Source organism: Ictidomys tridecemlineatus, chromosome 14 (assembly GCF_052094955.1).
Source record: "Ictidomys tridecemlineatus isolate mIctTri1 chromosome 14, mIctTri1.hap1, whole genome shotgun sequence".
Classification (NCBI taxonomy): Eukaryota; Metazoa; Chordata; class Mammalia; order Rodentia; family Sciuridae; genus Ictidomys; species Ictidomys tridecemlineatus.
This window is the reverse complement of record NC_135490.1, coordinates 40590590-40612249: the sequence shown is the minus strand read 5'-3', so window position 1 is coordinate 40612249 and position 21660 is coordinate 40590590. Positions and strand designations below refer to the sequence as shown.

At 31.3% G+C, this 21660-nt stretch overlaps 1 protein-coding gene across 5 annotated transcripts in view; it reads left to right on the top strand.

Moving 5' to 3' along the window:
• Tusc3 (tumor suppressor candidate 3) overlaps positions 1-21660 on the top strand; it is a 317327-nt gene that overhangs the window by 174454 nt on the left and 121213 nt on the right. For 4 of the 5 annotated variants that reach the window (XM_078031095.1, XM_078031092.1, XM_078031093.1 and 1 more), the window contains 3 exons: positions 944-1007; positions 14600-14674; positions 18300-18390. In XM_078031095.1, coding sequence (XP_077887221.1) covers positions 944-1007; positions 14600-14674; positions 18300-18390 — 230 coding nt within the window. Of the gene's footprint in view, positions 1-943; positions 1008-14599; positions 14675-15889; positions 16460-18299; positions 18391-21660 lie in introns of those variants that run through there. The other variant, XM_078031096.1, reaches the window with a different exon arrangement.

The window sequence follows — 21660 nt, the reverse complement described above, 5'->3', positions numbered from 1 at the left end:
TTTGTTGTCTTGTCCAGGGTTAAGTGGTGGAAGAATAATTTTCTGTCTCCAGTTTAAATACTCTTCTCATTAAAACACACTTAGTTCCAGTCAGTTATTGTTATGAATAAAATGAAGGAAAATATTGAGTAAAAGAAATGTTGAAATGACACAGTGAGGCAGTGCAAGTGATGTAAAACTTGAGGATGTTGATTTATGTTGTAAGGTGTTCTATTTTTCTCCAGTAATGTTTTATAAGTTAAAAACCTAGAAAAGGACTTTTGTTTCAAAATAATTTTGTTTAAAACTATAATTAAAGCAACTAATTATCATTGGAAAAATTTAATGGCAGAAATATTTGGGGAATTAGTTTAAAAGCAAAAAATTCTAAATGGAGATTTGTGTGTGTCAGTTTTTCTGTAATTAAGTGGTATTAAATACATGTATGTAAAATTCTTCCTAAGTGTAGAACTAAATTATGTATTTTGAAATAGGAAAAATTCAGTTTCAATAATTGTACTTTGAAAAAATGAAATGCTATCTTGAAATATGTGCATTTTATGAAGCTAACTCCTTATTGTAAAAACTTTAGTAAACTGGAAAAGAGTAATTTGACAATTTTTGAAACTTACTTAAATGATGAAAAATCAGCAATTTTATTTACTATAACTTGTAATCTTATGTCATCAAGTAAATTTGTGTCTGTGTTTGTGATAAATCTTTTAACAACTTTACATTTATATGTAAATTTACTCTTTCTTAAATTTCTGTCTATGGTTTTTAGTAATATCAACCAACATTTTCATCTATTTCAAGTTAATTAAGAATTATTTTATTCAAAAGAATTATAAATAAGAACTTCATTAGTGGGTGTTTATATTGTTTATCTTTATGACATGAAACTCTAAAGTAATTATGTCTTTTTCCCAGATTGTTAATTTTGTTTCTTTTTCTTGTTTCATAGAGCTACATTCATGGGAGCAGCCAGGCTCAATTCGTGGCAGAGTCACACATTATTCTGGTACTGAGTATCCTTTAATACAACTGATGAATTGAAAAGGGCAAAACAAAGCTGCATACTGTCAAGTTGATTTTATTTCTGGCAGTAAATATCAAGACTTTTAAAAGATATTAAATTTTAAACTTTATGATTAGCTTTCTAATTCCTTTGCTAATTTCCTATTACAGTGTAATTTTATTGTTATGCTGAATCATTAACAAACTAATTTTCTTGTTTCTTCTTCTTTTTTCAACGGACTTGAATCAAAAGTATTGCTTTTATTCTGCCTTGACTACTACTGGCTAGATATTTAGTTTGTTTATGTGGTTTTCACTGCAGGATCCCTGTGACATAAATAGCATAAAAAATAAGCAGTTATCTTCTATGTTCTGTATGCATTAAGTGAAATAGCACACATAAAATATTTAGTACTCATAAAAGACTATTTGGTTTAATTTCCTTTTTTTCTTTCATCTTTTTCATTCAGAATTTTACTAGGTTGCAGATAGTATGCATAAATACATATTTGTTGTTTTTTTTCTTCAGCACCAAACAAGGTATAGATGATCAGAAGAATATTCCATATATTTGTAAGAAATATAGCCTGTTCATAACCCACTTCAATCTAATGTATGAAATATGGTATGTCAAGAGCTTTGTAATGTTGTGAACAACCAATAAAAAAAATAAAATTTTAAAAAAAAGAATAATTTAAAGGAGGAAAAGTTTATTTTGGCTCATGGTTTCAGAGATTCAATCCATGGTCATCATCTTAAAAAAAAAAATGTAGCCTGAACTATCAATCACAGTGTTACTTTTTTAAAAATTTTTTTAGTTGTTGATGGACTTTTATTTATTTGTTTATATGCAGTGCTGAGAAATGAACCCAGTGCCTCACACATGCTAGGCAAGTGCTCTACCACTGAGCCACAACCCTAGCCCAATCGCAGTATTACTGAAGTATTCGAAATGTTTTAAGTTTTTCCAGAGAAAGATTTATTGAACCCTTCTAATCATGTACTTTACAGGATAATGAAAAAAATACTGTTTTAAGATTGAACTTTAGAAATGAAGTTTGAGGAGATTCTAAATGTCCAGTTTATCCTCTGGAAGCTAAATGTTGTGTTTCTGAAATTCATCTAGAAAACATAATCATCTTTTTCCTCTGTGTAATTTCTCAAAATTTTAATTTTTTAAGATTTTAAGATTGAACTTTAGAAATGAAGTTTGAGGAGATTCTAAATGTCCAGTTTATCCTCTGGAAGCTAAATCTTGTGTTTCTGAAATTCATCTAGAAAACATAATCATCTTTTTCCTCTGTGTAATTTCTCAAAATTTTAATTTTTCCCATCTTAATTTCCATACTTAGATGCACACAGAGAATTAGGTATATCTACAGCTGATGCCTTGTTTGAATTACCTGTGCACATAGGATATCAAAATTGAGAAACTTCCATGATGAAACTAAAAAGTACAAACCTAAAATTCATATGAAAGCAAAGGAGACAATGAATAGCCAGCCAAAACAATCCTGATCAAAAGGAGTGAGGCTAGAGGCATCATAATACCTGATTTCAAACAGTACTTAAAACAGAATGGTAATGGCATAAAAACAGAAGTATATTCCAATGGAATAGAGAGCATAGAAATAAACTTCATACAGCTATAGGTATATTATTCTTAACAGAGGTACCAAAAACATACACTGGCAAAAAGTCAGCTGTATATAGGGAATTGAAACTAGATCCCTCTCACAAAAACAACTCCAAATGGATCAACACCTAAAATGTAAGTCCCAGAACTTTGAAACTGCTCAAAGAAAACAGGAAAAATCCTTAAAGACATAAGCAAGACAACAGCTTTCTGAATATGACTTTAATAGCTAACTGAGTGTAGTGGCTAATGCCTCTAATCCAGGCAACTCCGGAGGCTGAAGCAGGAGGATCACAAATTTAGGATCAGCCTCAGGAAATTAGCAAGGCCATAAGGAACACCAAAAAAAGTAATAATCCTATCAATGATTGAGCAAATGAACTGAACAGACACTCTCAAAAGAAAAAAGTACAAATGACCTTTAAATATATGGAAAAAATACTTGATTTCTTTAGCTATCAGGAAAATACAAAACTATATTGAGATTCTTGCTGTCATCAAGAATATACAAAATAATAAGACTGGTGAGAATAAAGGGGAAAAGAAACCCCTGTGCATGGTGTGAATGTAAATTAGTATAGTCACTATGTAAATCAACATGGTGGTTCCAAAAATAACTAGAACTACCATATGATCTAGCTATTCTACTACTGGGTATCTGCCCAAAAGAATTAATTACCATATGATCTAGCTATTCTACTACTGGGTATCTGCCCAAAAGAATTAAAGTCAGAATACTCTATAGAGATAACTGTATAATTCAAAATAGCCAAGTCATGGACTCACCCCAGATGTCTGTCAGTATATGCACAATAGACTAATATTCAGAACGAAATGGCATGTGTTCCCTCATTTGGAATCTAAGGGAAAGAAAAAGTCAACATGAAATAACAGGGAGAAGAGAAGGGCATTAGGAGGATCACAGGGGAGTAGATATGATATTTGCATATACTAATATTTGTATTATATTTCATAGTATATTTGCATATACTAATGAAATCCATTGTTCTGTGTAATTAAAAGGCATTGATTTAAGAGAAAAAAAAAAGAGAGAGAATTGTTCCACGGTAGAGGAGGCTAAAGACACCTGACAACTTAATGGAATATGTTATTCTGGACTAGATTCTATAATAGAAATTTAAAATAAAAATAAAGTCACAGGGGCTAGGGCTGTGGCTCAGCAGTAGAGCACTCGCTTAGTACATGCCAGGCACTGGGTTAAATCCTCAGCACCACATAAATATAAATTTTAAAAAAGGTATATAAAAAAAACTTTAAAATATAAAGTCGCAGAGGATATTATTGGATAAACTGACAAAAATCGAATGTGTATGAAATATTAGTAAAAGGTTTTATGCCAATGTTAAATTTACTGAACATGATAAATAAGTACATAAAGTAATTTTCCCAATATACAATGGAATGTTCTCTAAAAAACTGTGATGATGAGTATTTTTTTGCTTTAGTTTTTTCGTAGATTGGAATTGGACATAACTACATTTGAATATACATTTCTCATATTTTTTAATCTTGTTTAAACAGTACTATATTTCTAGACTCCAACTTTAATATGGTAAAAGTTAGTGTTTTTTGTGTATAAGAGGAGCCTTAAGTGAGAAAATGAAATATATATGAACATGTCAGTTTTCCTCTTTATTAAATAATAAAGGCATAGCCTTATTTAGCCTTTATTTTTTTTAAAGTTTGTCTATGAAAATACATTTGTGCTAAAACAAATGGTAAGAAGTACCAAGTATTTGTTGCAGGTAAATTGATTTATGCTAAAACAAATGGTAAGAAACACCAAGTATTTGTTGAGGTTAAATTGTTTTAAACTCTTATTTATGTATATATTATTGTTTCATTTTTTCATGTTCCCTAATTTGTTTCAGTCCATGAACTATACTTTATCCAAAGTAGCGAGTCTATTAAAACACATCAGGAATACCTAGCAATGAAAAGCTGTGTTGAGACTATTATTCCATTGTGTGGCAGGAATTCGACAAGGTTTCATTTCACAGATCATTGACATCAAGCTGAGATTTAGGATGCAAAGACATTTCACAAGTAGTATGAAGTGTTCAATATATATATTTAGCAGGAATACAGAAAAGAATTAAAAGTCCCAGTTTTCTATATGCCAGCGGTAATTATTTGCTTTATTTCTCCTGTGTATTTTTATTTTAGAGATATAATAGATATATAAAGAGAAAGAAAAAAATTCTTTTAAAACCATGGACTTATTAATATTATCAGTAAATGTTTAAAAAACGCCATTTCATGGTGATTTTTTATTTTAATTTCACTTGAGAAAGCCTACAGGTATTTTTGAACTTAGCACATTTAAAAAATTTTTCATGTATATTTTATCTGTTAGTGCAAAAAAAGTAAATACCAGATGGTTAGTTTGTGTTTATCTGTACAGAATGTTTCTGCCTTTTGGTTTCCTCCTTCTAATTTGGTAAGTCAGATCATTAGATGCAGTTGCTATATACAAAGTTTTGTTGTAAAAACGTAAGGGAAAAGAGATGAAGTTTTTTGGTGTCATTGGTTAGAAATTCATATTTAATTTCAGTAAGATTTTTCTTTTTATCAGTAGTGTTTTTTTCTTATTGTGTTGTTTTTATCCTTTTTAAATAATAATTCTAAGTATTGTATAAAAGAAAATTATGACAAAAGAATAATGAAGTATTGCAGGAGGCAGCTATTTCAGAAGAGCAGCTTGCTGCCTAGAGAAGTTTGACTAACTTTTCAGCTCTGTTTTGAAATGCAAAAAGGAGACTCACAAAGGAGTGCAATCAGTGCAGAAGTACATATTGAAATTTAGGTGCCTTATTTATTCATTCATTCATTCATTCATTTATGGTACTGGGGATTGAACCCAAGGGTGCTGAAACCCCTGAGTCGATACATCCCCAGCTCTTTTTAGTGTTTTTTTTTTTAGAGAAAGGGTCTCACTGAGTTGCATAGTGGCTTTGAACTCAAGATCCTTCTGTCTCAGCCTCCTGAGCTGCTGGGATCACGGGTGTGCACAACCAAGCCCAGCCCCTTAGTAATTCTATCGAACGTATTGTAAGATTGTAACCAGAGTGCTCTGTTCTTGATGTGGAAAGGTAAATAGTGTCACATCTTTTTTCTGTTCAAGCAGTCAATCACGAAGGTTCATTCTGTAATAAATTGAGGAGACAGAGTTCAAAAAAGAGAGCAGAGAAATTGGGAGGTATTAACAATTGACTGTAGAGGAGAAACTTAAATAATGATGAGTGACTCAATTACTCATTGAAAGGAAGAAACATCAAAACTTGATGGTATGTGTTACAAGTGAGGTTCATGAATAGGAATAACATGACTCAGGAATTCAGAAATGTATTGGATGATAGCTTTACATTAACAATCTTAAGAAATACAGGAGGAAAATAAGGCATGAAGAGAAATAAGCCTAACAAATTCTTAAGTTTAATAGGCTTCATATTTGATGGATGAAAAGGGTTTACTTTGTTTAGAGTGCTTAATATCATAACGTCAATCAGTTGCATAATGAAGAACTTAAATTTTTCAACCCATTTTTTGTACTCATATTTTCCCAGTAGGTCAAAATTTTTGTGGTGAACAGGCCAGTGGTAGTCTTTCAAGATTACAGTGTAAGTACATTTGTTAGGCATTTCTAAAAGATTGTTTCCCTAAAGATATAGTGGATATGTTTGTATTTGTTTAGTTAGTCTATCATATTACTGTGCAAAGTACCATACCTTTTTGCATTACAAAATGAACGGTTTTTTTTGTAGAGCCTAAGTATGCAAATATAAATACCTACATGTGAGCACCTGCTAGCCACTGAGGTATAAAAGTTGCCAAAATTCATTGACAATGTCCCTGATGTGTGTGTAAATGAGAGATAGTTTTACAACAAATAATGATGCAAATTATTTATTTCAATTTATGTTCTTAAAAAAGCTTTCAAATGCCCCAGATGTGATAAATCTCAGGGTTAAGATAATGGGTCTCAACTAGAATTATTAAATTACAGTCATATGATTTTTGAAACTATAATTTCTTGAATTAATATGTATATGAAATACATTAGCATATAACATTATCTATAAAACATCTTATATAATTTCACAAAGTAGGAATTTTGAGCTATAGTGATCACATGGGAAAGCAGGATATGCTTTAGGTTGTAGAATCTTCTCAATACAAAACTTTATATATGACTTTTAATGAGATAACTTGTTTTTTTACTAAATGTACTTACAAGCATGGCACAGTAGAATTGCAAGTAGTGATTTGTTTTTATTATAGAGCAACTTGTTTTCACAATTAGAGGAATATTTTCAGAAATGCATTATGTTATTATCTTAAGTATCTGCAGTTGTTTCTACCAGTGGATAAGAAGGGTAGTGGTGGGTAGGAGAAAATTGTCATTTAAAACTTTAGTTAAAATTCCAAATTATAGTGAATGTTCATTGGTCATAGTTTTTCTCACTGAATTAAGATATGGTTTATGTCTGCCAGTATGTATAGTACATATGAGTTCTAGGATCAACTTTGTTGTTAACTGTATAAGCTTTGACCTGATAATACTGTACTTTAATTCTTCAGATTCTTAATGTTATGGAATCACAAGAAGATCACATGAAATAGGTATCAGTTGGAAATAAGAGTATTGATAACAAAAAACAAAAGTTTTACTAACAATAATTTTTAAATATTTTAATATTTACTGTTGCAAAAATCACATTGCATTTCCTATAAGATATATATTTGTTTTCCATTTATTATGAAAGAATTTCATTCTGCATTTGTTTCCAATTTGTGCTAAAGAGCATTTTTTTATTTTAATGAGTATATCTAAGGAGAAGTATACTATAGAAGAAAATAAATGATGAATGCAAGTTAAAGATAATTTTAGATTTAGATTCTTAAGTATTTTATAATATGCTAACATTTTTTTCAACATCTGTTCTCATTTATCTTTAAATTGACAAAATCTCAATTTTCTTCCTAAAAGCAACAGTAAATTTACCATAATATGCAATTGAGAATGAATTATAATGAAATGTAGATATATTTGTTACTAGTTCTATAGGATGTATAATGCTTCTGTGAGTTGTATGTAATTCACACAATACCAGTTTATTTTATGTGGATATCAGTATTTTGACTTTTAAGCAGTAGGACAATGATCAACAGGATCAGCAAAGGAAATGTGGAGTCTACATACTAGTTTAAAGTCTATATTGTCATAATATTAGTAGAAATGTGCAAACCAGGTCATAAACTGGATCAGTGGGGGATGGGGGGGGTGGAAGGTTGAAGTCCTTTCTCATATTCTCTTTTAATGTTGGGACACTTTAGTTAGGTAAAGTTAGATAGCTATACCCATCAGTCTAATGGCAGAAAAGAATCTCTTACTCCTCAGTTTTCAGATATGAAGCGGCTTTCATTAGTCATTCAGCCTCTCACCCATCCTATAAAAAATTCTACCTACATATTAACCCTGACAGATGATGGTTATTTAGCTGTTTTTATCTAAAAATACACATTTTTATTTTTTATTAATTAATTATTTTATTTTATTAATGCAGTATTTTTCCAAAATAAGTATTGTATGCCAGTTTGGCCAAAAATATTTTAGTTGATACAGTAGAACTAAGCTAAATTAGATTCTCAACTCTCAACAGCCTTAAGTTAAAAAGATATCTGTAAATAAAAGAGAATGAGGTTTAGCAAGTTTAAGGCCACTGTATTTTAATTTATATATATTAATTACAGCCAGCAGGTTTAAAATAGGCTGGCTGTTCTTTTCTCATTATGGGCTAGAAAACTTACTTTTGCAAGAAACTTCAGGAAGAAACAGTGCCTGTTTGCTGATCCTACAGCTAACAGCATATTTCACTTTGGGGTTGTACACAGCCTGTAACTCCTGTAGTTTAAAATTCCTACTTCAGGACCGGGGTTATAGCTCAGGTAGTACTTGCTTCACATGGATGAGGCACTGGGTTTAAGCCTCAGCACCTCATAAAGGTGAATAAGTGAAATAAGGGATTTTGTCCACCTACAACTAAAAAAATATTTTTTAAAATTCCAACTTCAGAGTTGTACACACAAAGATTTTCTAAATTCTTGCATTTTTTTCAAGGAAGAATAAAGCTAAACTTCTGTCATATATAATAGCAGATAGTTTTTGTGGCACCAGCGTAGATTCTCTGTAGCAGGGGTTTGCACACTAGGACCACATCTAGTCTACTATTCTTGTGCATAAAGTTTTATTGGAACACAGTCACATTCTGTGCATTGTCTGTGACCACTTTTGCAATGAACACCAGATTCGAGTAAGAGCAACAGACAGCATACAGCTTGCAGTGGTTGAAAATATTTACTTTCTGTCTCTTATAAAAAGTTTGCAAACTCCTGCTCTGTAGAATGTGGTCAATAAAGAAAAGTGAGGTCCATGACTTTATCACTCCAAGAACAGTTCCTGTTAACTTTTTGATATCTTTCTTTCTTCCCACTGTGATTTTTTTGCATTTGTTTTGAAAGAGATGAAGCTATATTTTATATGCTTTTCATTTTCATTTGGCATGGTGATAATTGTCTTACTTCATGATTAAGAACTTTTTATCAGCTTCATTTTATATAACTACTTAGTCTACCACCTGTAAGTACCATACACTATAGTTGACATTTGTGTTTTTAATATTTCACTAGTATAAATGACCCTTAAGTAAACATTTTCATATTGTCAATTTTAAAGGCAGGTTGAGGTGCACCAAATGTGAAAACAAAGACTTTTTGAGGCAAAGTGCAGATGGCTACCCTGAAAACACATATATTAATGTCCAGAATACATTCTTCAAAATGGTACCTGAGGGGTCTGGTTTTTATAAATAAAAAGAGAACACATTGGTTGAGATAGTTACATTAAGTGGCAGGAATAGCACAGATTGTTGATTGGACATGGCTCACTTGTTGTGCATTTCAGGGAAAGAACTGCATAGCAGGAAAGGCTTCTGCTGGGGTATTTATTATCTTTATAACATTGGGGAGTTGGCAGAAACCTGCTTTGCTAGGTCAGAGTGACCTAGGTGACTGCAGTCTCATGCCTGATGCTTGATGTATTCCCTGGGTCACAAAATTCTTTTGGTGTTTTATAGTTTGCTTTGTTTACTTAGAATGGCTTTATATGAGTGGAGTTCCTAGGCATATTCTTGGAATATGCATCTATTCCTGACACATAGTGAATTATCATTAAGATCTGCTGAGTTTTTTGACATGCTGCAACCTCTAATATTTAAGACTTGACAATTCCTTTCCCTTCCTGCCTTATTTATTTAGTATAATAGGGATTTTCTTATATATACACTTATATAATTTAAAAATACTGTATCATTACTGCATTTGCTTCCAACACAAATAGTACATTATAAGAGTTTGATTTTAAAGCAACATGTAAAGAAATGATATAAAGGTAAACCATAATTTAGACAGATGTGTTTGAGAAAACAGTTTTGTGAATAATTTGCAAACATATTTGGAAAATCTATAAAATGAAAAAGATCTTGGAGTAGTAAAAGAGGTTTTTAATGCTCTATACTTTATGAAAAAAAGATTTTTATGTTTAACATAAAAATGTTTTATGCTGAAAATCAAGCTAGCTACTTTTACTCCTTTAACCCACTCTCATCATCATTTTCATCTAACCTGATTCATTTGTTGTCATTTATTTTATTCTTTTTTTTTTTTTTTTAGATTTGCACCTTTTGCTCTCTGTAACTTTGAAAAGGTTATGTAGACTTCTCTGGACTTGAATTTCCTTTTGTATAAACTGGTAATAATATATACATCAAAGTGTGTTGGGTAAGATGGTAAACAAAACAATATTTCTGCTCTGTAGGGGCTAAAATTGTCATCGTAGGAGAATAACAATAAAGAAGAAAAGATGCAGTCTGAAAGTTTTTTTTTTTCAAAACAATGTTATAATAATAAGTAAAAGGAATTAGGGCAAAGAAGGCTTCTCTGATAAGATCATTTGAGCAGAGAACTGATAGAGGTAAGGGAGGGAGTTAGAAGGACATCTGGGAGAAAACCATTTCAAGCAGTAGAAATAATAAGTTCAAAGATCCTAAGGGAAAGGAATGTCAGTCTTGTTAGAATACTAGTAAAGATCAGAGTAAGACCAAAAAAGGACAGAGAGTGTGGGCAGTGATTTGAGGTACAAATCATGTATAAACTCAAGGTTATTTTGAGGTCTTTAGATTTTATTCAAAGTGAGATAAAAAGCTATTAGAGTAAGAATAACATTATCTGACTTAAAGGTACATGAAAAGGCCATAGATGTTTTTAAGACATAAGGTTAGCAATTAATTTCATAAGCAAGAAACAACTAAATTCATAAAGAAAAATGTTACTGAATTTGGCTGTGTTAAAATTAGTCTTCTGCTTGATAAAATCATTAAAAAGAAAAGCCATAATGCAGTAGAATCTGCATGTATCACTTCACTCAATTTGTGTTCAGAAAAGATGAAAGACATTCTACAAATTAATGAGAAAATAAGATTTGCTAAAGTTGGCAAAAGAAAACAAACAAGCATGTACAAATGATTGAACACAAAAATAAGAATGAGCATATCAAAAGATGCTCAAACTCAAGTGGGGAATATTAATGCAGCTCCCCACTTACCTGTTTGATAAAATGAATAGTACAAAGGTACTGTGTTCATTGAATATAAGAAAAATGGAAATTCTTACATTGCCAATTTTTTAAAAAATATGATTATACCTAACAAATTTGAAAATACATAAACCTGACCTCAAAAATTCTGTGTCCAGGTGTACACCCTTCACAAAAAATAATGTGCATTAGGAGAACTATAAAAAATATATCTTTGTAAGAATATTTGTAATAGCAAACATTGGGAACAAATTGAATGTCATCAATAAGAGAAAGCAATAAAATATATTGCACTCTTATGAAAAAATGTTTAAATTTTTATGAAATTAAAAAGTATTTTAAATAAGAAGCCATTGCTCACAAATCAGAGGAAGAATAGTAAAAATGGAACGAAGATATATCCAGTTACTATCCATTAAAATATACTTTTGAGTAATATAATTTTCACTGAGATAGTGTCTGTATGTTTATGTGTATAAAAATTTAACCTTGAGGATATCTTAATATATGGTTTTTGCTTTTAAAATTGTCAAACATTTAATTTTGTAAATTTTATTTTCCCTAGTAATAGAAATAATGCCACCCCCCCAATTTTATTAATGGAATTTTGGAAAGTACCTAGAGTCATTAAATGAATATGTCTTATTTTTATTGCCATTTATGTTTTAAATATTTACCAAGATGTTTGTTATGGCTAAAATGTTCTAGAATTCTAGATGAATTATCAGCAGATCAAATATGTATAATGTGTGTATTCAAATTTATATAAGAATATAAAAGAGAAAAAGAAGATTAAAGGCGAATTGTAATAGGATCCACATTGGTCCCATCTTTCTGCACCAAACATCTGCATTAAGCAGTAGACATTCTCTACATATGAACATTTTTAGTGATACAGATCTTTAGTTCTTTTTTTCTGTCATTATTTACAATGTGCTATGATTAGGAAAATTTATACAGGTAGATTGTCCAAAACACTATAAAATAATGAGTCCTTAAGGTCTACAGACTTGTACTGGTACTACAAAACAGTCATTCCCTCATTGTTATACAAAATTACATATAAGAGGATGTGAGGGGAAAGGAAAAAAACAAAACAAAACAAGGGAGAGAAATGAATTACAGTAGATGGGGTAGAGAGAGAAGATGGGAGGGGAGGGGAGGGGAGGGGAGAGGGATAGTAAAGGATAGGAAAGGTAGCAGAATACAACAGTCACTAGTATGGCAATATGTAAAAACGTGGATGTGTAAACGATGTAATACTGCAATCTGTATACGGGGTAAAAAATGGGAGTTCATAACCCACTTGAATCAAATGTATGAAATATGATATGTCAAGAGCTATGTAATGTTTTGGAACAACCAATAAGAAAAAACAGTCATTCTCTCAACCATATCCTTTGCAACATGATTGAAATTCAGTAATATCTAAATTTCAGTGGTTTAAAAACTGTATCATGGTCTCTTAAGGTTTAGTGGTAGCATTTGAGGGGTGTGGGGTGGGGGACAGGGCAGAACTTCATAGGGCTGGTCAGGTGTTTTTCTCTGGTATACCTAAGCTTCCAAACAAGTTTTGCTTGTTTTGTTTTTGTTTTTGTTTTTGTTTTTTTCCCCAGAAAGGGTTCCAATACTATAAATAGAATAGTTTGAAAACCTTCTGTATAGAGAGCTCTTTGTAAGCAAAAATGCGTAACTTGTGGAGTCAGGTATTTATTATGCAGAAGTTGGTTAATACAGTCATGAAAACAGAGTCAAATGCAAATAATTTATTAATAATCAAATTCAATAATGTGGTTATAAAAACTGACTCAGTGTAGAAACATTTACCTGTAGAACTTTCTCTGACCTCTACTTAATTGTATAGATATAATCCAGTGATATCCTTCCAGGTTTTGCTATTGGGAAAGAGGCATCCTGCCTCTATTACTGTGTGTCTTAGAGACTTATTGATACTATTTGTACACATATAGCTAGAAATGAGAAAAAAAATCAAAGCAAATGGAGGAATTTCTGGGCTAGAATTACTTTATTTTTTCCTTCATTTTTTTAACCATTTAGTCTTTGAGCAGAATACATAATACATTTCCAGAATTGGTGAGTTCTAAATCTTAACAGTAGACAATGTCAAAAATGTTGTAATAACATAAAGAAGGATGTTCTTAGCTAAAATGCTCCCATGATTTTCTTAATACCTGACATCTTTCAACATGGCATGAATAAACCCATGATTTGAAAGTAGACAAAAGGTAAAGAAGATATTTTGTGTTCTCAGTCTCAGTTTTAAAATGGCAATTAACTGACTAGCTATAGGACCTGCAAAATTTGTTAAATTGTTTTATTATAATGTGCTTTTTTGATTTTGTAAGTTTTTTTTACTGAATCCTCAAATTTTCTAAGTGAAATGATTTCTGACTTAAGTATTTATCTAACTAAACAAAATATGAAACAACACATTTAAAATTCAAGCATAAAAAAGCAATTTAACAGACACACACACTGTGAAAAGGAAAAAAACCAACTTTAATACATTCTCATTTTCTAGGAATTCAATGAATTTTGTCACTGTCTACAAGTGGTATGGTTTAGATGTGAGGTATCCCCCAAAAGCTCAAGTGAGAGACAACGCAAAGAGGAGAAATGATTGGGTTATAACAGTCTTAATCCAATCAGTGTATTAATTCCCTGGTAGGGATTAATTGAATAGTAGGGTGTGGATGGAGGAGGTGGGAATTGGGGCATTCTTTGGGATATGTATTTGTTTCTGGCAAGTGGAGAACTCTGTCTGCCTCCTGGTCACCAGTGTGAGCTGCTTTCCTCTACCACCCTATCCTGCCATGTTGGGCCCTAAGAAATGGAGCCTGCCTTCTGTGGACTAAGACCTCTGAAACCATGAACCCTCAAATTTTTCCTACTCTATAGTTGTTCTGGTTAGAACCTTTAGTCAGAGCTGTGAAAAAAAGCTGGCTAGAACAGAAAGTAACACAATTTTATGTATAACAACATGAAATGTTAGAACTGGTTTTGAAATTTCTTAAAGTGTTATGAAAGTTCTGAATTTAAAGAGTATTTAGAATTAAACTCTCAAAATCTAGCAGATTAAAGAACTCTAGTTATAAGTATTAAAACTTAAGACATAAATAAATAATGGTCATTTTATGTAATGTAAATATGAGTTGCATTTACCTGTGTTTGCATTTGTAATTTAACCATTCTGGAACACTGTATTCAGTTCCAGAAAAATTTATAGATTTTATTGGCATCTATTTCTACTGTCTCCTTGACAACTACTACAGATGCTGCTATCACCATGGGAATGGTTCTTCTAAATGAAGCAGCAACTTCCAAAGGAGATGTTGGAAAAAGACGGAGTAAGTCTCTATTGGTTCTTTTTTAATTTTGTTTTTAGCTTGAAGATTTTTTTAAAGCAAATGGGAAGTATAGAAAAATTTCTTTATAAACATAAACTTCTAAAGAAGTAGTATAATTTGAAGAAGGTTAAGATTTTTCTGTTTCTTGGATGTTATTTCTTCCAAAATGGGATTTGGGTGATACTCTATGGAATTATATATAAAAAAGAGATGCCATCATCCTTGTCAGGGATGCCTTGATCCATTTCTGCTGAACCATTGTCTTTGTAATCATACCCAGACTACAGAGATAGAAAAAGAATTTCTGAGTAGCATCTTCAGAGATTTTATTGGCACATAATATGTTCCTTATGTTGGGATAATCAAGGAGCATTAGAAACCTGACTTGGATTGAGGGTATTCTTCTGCATAGGTTTTATACTTAAATATCATTCTTTCCTTCCAATTACTTAAATATCATTCTTTCCTTCCAATTTCCTTCAGACCTTCTTTTATCAATCTTTTTAAAAGAAGGTCATCTTCTGATACTATCTTTTTCTGGGGCTTTGCTTTTCCATTGATATACCAAGATATACAGCTCTATCAGGTTCCAGCTTTATGATTTTAAATAAATTAACTGTTTTATCCTTTGATGAAATGATTCTTCTCAGAGGGTTTTAGAAAAACAAATAGTTTTATAAGGTAACAAATTTTGGTAGGTAAAAAATAATGCATAGGAAATATATTTTTCCTGGAAAAACATAGATTAGCAAAGAAAAGAGGCCTTAGAGTCAATGTTTTCTCCCATAAGCCTTTTTATAATTAAGTCCATACATGATTTTATGATTATACCTCCACAAAACTATAATTAAATTTTTGCCAATACATTTTGTATTTGTGAACACTTTTTAAGACCCAGAGTTTCTGTTTAAAAGCATAGGTATCTGAAAAATACTAATAATTTTTTAAGATATTTAAAATAAAAATCTAGGTATTTTCTTTGAGATTTTTAACACATATAAATGTATATAAAGGAATCAGCGATTTTTTTAATACTTGAAAGTGTTAAGTATTGAAATGTTTGGATGTGTAATGTACACTCAAAATTCACCTCTGTTTTCCCTTGATACATTCTACACACTGTTGTAAAGAAACTACAGGAGAAATGAGGGAATTACTTTGCTTCTTTAAACATTGTTGAGGATCGTAAAATGATGTATCTTTTGAATAAACAAGGTCGTGTTCTTGGGATTGATCAATCACGCTTATGAGGACATACTCTTAATGTGATGATATATTTATCTTATGTCCTGTCATATCAAGGTAAGTAATAGTAATAAGAAATAAAGTTTTTAATCTCACAATATGCATGATACAGTAGAGTTTATAAAACCACTACTTCCAAATTCCCTCTTGATAGATGTTTCTATCATGACTCCTCCCAATTACCTCCAAGTTTTGTATTCTTGTGTGCACATGGATACATGTGTGTAAGTGAGAGTGCATTGTGCACGTGAATGAATTGGAAAGTATATTTTTAAATTACTGCTTTTGGATTCAGATGTGATTTCTTACTTTGATATTGAATAACTGCTATGATTATTAATATTGCCCAGTTCAAAATGCTTCCATGTCATCATGGCATTTTCTTCTTACAGGTGTGTTTTCTCATAATCTGTCATGGTTCATTTATTATTCTGCACTATGCTCAGTTCTTCTGACTTCCCCATGCACAAACACTTGAGTCGCATTATTTTGTTCCACTGCCTAATATTAAGTAAATAAACTGTTTTACTTGATCACATATTTTGAGCCTCATCACTCATTTGAGCACAACCTAGGAGGCTAGCTAACAACAGTGAGGGCATAACAAAGAATGCTTTATCCCTCTTCTGAAAAAATTAAAAAGGGGACATAAAGGAAAAGAAGTGTTTGGTAAAATATCTTAATTTGGAAAAGTATAAAGTAAAGCATTGTGTAATTAATTCTAAGATTAGTAATATTGATGTAAGTAGTTTTTCATATGTTATGTCTTAGGGTATGGTGTCTGTCTTACGTGGCTATTGTATGATTTTTTGAAAGCACGTTTTTCATTTGTGGTATTTGGGAACCTTTTTTACTTTATTTTCTGCTAATATCCATTTCAAGTTCAATTGCATCAGTGTTGTCTAAAATGAGAGGTCACTGAGGCTACAATTGGATACAATTAAATGCTTATGTTTTATAATTTATACTCTAAACTTAGAAATTCATGCAGAGTTGAATGAAAACTGGCAGAGTAGACCATATTTTGGCAATGCTGTACCTTATCTACTCACTGATTTCCAGGATTGAGATTAAACCTGGATTCATTTATATGCCAGGAAAAAAATTAAAAATCATATTTCATTGTTATAGAAGCATATATGTCCATTTAATTTTCCTTTCTTCTTCCTCCTTGGTGTTTTTAATCTCTTTTATCCTGTCTTCCTTTCTTTGACAGTTATTTCGGATATTTTATAAAACCAGATTTTAGAATTCCCTGAAACTAATGAAAGGATATAAGTATTGTAAAAATGGTTTTTTTAAAATATGTCTAGATACTTCTTATTGAGTATTAAAAAACACATTAATTTCTGATTTTATAGAAATTCTATAATTCTAATTTTAAGGAAAAACAATTTCTCATTGTGTAAAACAGATTTAGATAGAATTTAACTTACTTATATTTGTTTTGTTTCATTCTAAACATACCTATATTTAATTGGCTTAGACTTTTAAGCATTTAAATTTAATAAGCATGTTTAGATATATTTTACTAATAACAATGAATCTTCTTTAATTAAATATCAAAAATGTACATGCAAAAGAAACATGATAGATTTTATCAATCATTTACTTTTGAGTAAAATCTTCCCAACCATAATAGAAAGGAAATGAAAAAAAAGAAAAAAGAAAGTATTGTCAGGTTTTCTGGTACAGAGTAATATAGAAAACATGGACCACAGCACATAGTACCATAACATATGCCTTTTGTTTCTCTGTAAAACATACTGAAATACCCAGACATTATTACCTGCTTTGGGAAGGAGGGTGGTTCTCCCTTTTGCTCTGAGACCTTACTCTCCCAACTTTTATTTCTAGCTTTATATAGGCTAAAATGAACTATTTTTTAGTAACATGCTTTTATACTGAGGCAAAAATCTAACCAGTAACTTAAAATTATATTTCTTTGTCAATACTGCATGGCATCTAAGAAGAATAAAATTTAGCATTTCTAATAATGCAAATGTTCCTGCTGTTACAACCAATACTTCACAATGCAGGGGCTGATAATCTTGTTTGTGGTTTGTTATATTTTGTTTTGTTTTGATCCCTTTGGGGCATTTTAGTACTTGTAGGAACTCTGTTAAAAGAAGAAAACCACCAGAAGACTTAGATAAGTCCATTTTGTTGTTTTCATACCCCAAATAGTAGATTTTCATTGAGAAGAATGTGGAAAATAATGAATACATTGTATTGTGGATTATCTGGTTTGTTGTACCTGTGTGTGCCATGAACTATTAAATGTAAGTATTCTGTAAATTGGATGCATTTTTAAAATATGAACATTTGGGTTGTCATTGCATATGTTTAGACTCTAATGGCATTTTCTCTCTTTTTCTAGTAATTTGCCTAGTGGGATTAGGCCTGGTGGTCTTCTTCTTCAGTTTTCTACTTTCAATATTTCGTTCCAAGTACCACGGCTATCCTTATAGGTAATATCTTTATATTATCATGAATGGTTTTATATTTAACTCAGAATAAACAGAATTTCAGTAGTTGGTATATAATTAAGGATTAGTATAAGGTAGCTAATTAATTTGCTGTGTGGTCTTAAATTCAGTTAAGCAAATTTTTGAGCACCTACCATGTGTTCAGCATAGTAGACTATACAAAGGAGATATAAGGCATATTCCTGTTCCTAAGGTATAGTTTCATTTTAGGGATAGATCACTGTATATTTATATGCACATATAGTGAAATGAGTTTTAAGCTCTATGGATTTCATCAAAATTTCTTCTTTCTTTGTTTTGTGTATTTATCATGATTTTTACTTCATTTGCAAGATTTTTTTCATGTAATCTCCCAGTGTCAAATAAACATTCATCATCTTTTGAATTTAGCAAATTTATAACTTTTCCAAATAAGAAAAGCCAACTTTAAAGAGAAAAAATAAATGATAAACTAATCTCTGGTCACTAGAATTTGTCATAATGAATATCTTGTAAGGTTTTCACCAACATGTTGTCCAAATTGGAAGATGATGAAAATCCAATCTGAGATCATATTACTATTACCAAATCACACTGACTTAAAGCACACTGCAGTAAATGTGTCAGATTACACCTATTGAGTTTATGAATTAGGCATGTTTGTCTTTTGGGCATATTCCTGCCTTAGCTTTTTTTTTTTAAGAAATAACTTTTACTTTCTCTAGAGAATTCTTCTTATAGATTAACCTATGTTTCTCTCTTATAAAGAAATAAAAGCCATATACTTCCTTCCTCAGAGACTTTAAAGACCCTATCTGCCGAGGTGATAGAACCAGTGAAATGTGGTTAGAAAAAAAAAGCTCATTATACCTTAATGTACCTTCCTCACATGAACAGTGGACATTTTTTAAAAATTTTTATTAGTGCATTATAGTTATGCATAATTTTGGAATTTAACATAATTAGCCAAAGCATGGAACTTAATTTGCTCCAATTCAGTCTCAAGGATTTCACATTTCCTGTCCCTTCTCCCTCCCTCTGATGCCTTTCTTCAGTGAGTCCTTCTTCTATTTATTTATAGTTTTATTTTTTAATTTAGTGTTTTATGGACATAAAGTGAAATTAACTGTGGTATATTTATAAATACAGTGTGATTTTGTCACATTCATTCTACATTTCCTCCCCCTTTCATGTCCGTCCCTCCTTTCTCCTCATCAGTCTCTCTTCTACTTCATTGACTTTCCATGTATCTTTATGTCTGACCGCCGCCTCCCCGCTTTTTCATCTCCTTTATTTTGCTGTAGCTTCTTCATATGAGAGAAAACATTTGATCCTTGACTTTCTGGGTCTGACTTATTTCACTTAGCATGATATTCTCTAGTTCCATTCATTTACCAGCAAATGCCATAGTTTCATTCTTCTGTATGGCTGAGTAAAACTCCTTTGTGTATTTATACATTTATTTATCTATTTGTCTGTTGACATGTGTCCAAGCTGTTTCCATAACTTGGCTATTGTGAATTATGCTGCTATGAACATTGGTGTGGCAATATCTGTATAGCATGCTGATTTTAGATCTTTTAGACATATACCAAGGAGTAGGAAAGCTGGGTCAAATGATGCTTCTATTTCTAGTTATTTGAGGAATCTCCATATTGCTTTCCAGAGTGGTACTGATTTGCAGTCCCACCAATAATGTACGAGTGTATCTTTTTCCCTACATCCTTGCCAACATTATTGTTTTCTTGATAATTGCCATTCTGACTGGAGTGAGATGAAATTTCAGTATAGTTTTGATTTGCATTTTGCTGATTGCTAGAGATGTTGAATGTTTTTCCATACATTTGTTGTTCATTTATATTTCTTTTTTTGAGAAGCATTAGTTACTTTGCCCATTTACTATGTCTTTTTTTTTTTATTTGACTGTTCATGTTTTGTTTTTGGTGGTTTTTCAGTTCTTTATATTCTTGATATTAATCCTCTGAGGAGCAGATAACAAGCATCTTTCATTCTGTAGATCCTAAGTGTTTCCTGTACAGAAGCTTTTTAATGTGATGTCATCCCAATTATTGACTCTTGGTTTTATTTCTCATACTTTTGAAGTCTTGTTAAGGAAGTCAGTGACTGTGCCAGTGTGTTGAAGTTTCTGGCCTACATTTTCTTCTAGCAGTTGCAGGGTTTCTACTCTAATTCCTAAATCTTTGATCTACTTTGAGGTGACTTTTGTGCAGTGTGAGAGAGGGGAGTCAAATTTCCTTCTACATTTGTTTTCTTGTATTGTTCCTGTTTTTAGAGGAAATGCTTTCAGTTATTCTACATTCAGTATGATGTTGGCCTTGGCTTTGTTGTATATTGCCTTTAGAATAACAAAGTAAGTTTCTTGTATCCCTAGTTGCTCTAGTGTCTTAAACATGAATGGGTGCTGGACTTTGACCAATGCTTTTTCTGCATCTATAATCATGTGATTTCTAGCCTTAACTCTATCTGGTGAATTTCTTTTATTGATTTGCATATGTTGAACCAACCTTGTTTCCCTGGGATAAAACCCACTTGATCATGGTATACTGTCTTAATGTGTTTTTGAATGGTTTGCCATTATTTTATTAAGGATTTTTGCATCTTTGTACATTAGGGATATTAGTCTGAGTTTTCTTTCTTCCTTTGAATTGTCTTTGTCTGGTTTTGGTATCAGAGTGAGGCTGGCCTCATAGAAGGAATTTTAATGTTTGTACATGCATGATTGTAATGGTGTTTAGCTTTATATTTAGTATTATCTGGAAGACAAATAATCCCATAAAAGAGATATCTAATTATGGAATTATATAATCCAAGTGTAAGTCTTCAGTGCTACCTGTTTTCTCACATGGATGAAGGTACAGTTCTAATTCTCTTCTTCCCACATCCATTAAAAATAAATGTATTGTGAGAATAGAGGCAACGTGGGTATCAGATCTGAGTTGTGGGATCATCTACTTTAAACTTTGTCGATGATATAAACTTTTTAAAACATTATTTCTGGGGGCAACAACAGACAAAGTGTCCAGTTTCTTTCATTTTATCCTTAGTGTTAGCCAGCCAGCCAGTTTTTTCTCTGAAAATGTGAAAGTATTAAATTAATCAAATCCAGGACAACTAGTACTTTAAGAAAGATGAGTTACTTTTATTCCCCCATTCCTCCTACCTTGGGATTGGGAATTCTGGTGCTGTATGAATTTTTTTTAGTTTGACATATACTAGTTCTATAACAGAATCTGTAAATAAAGAGAAATACTC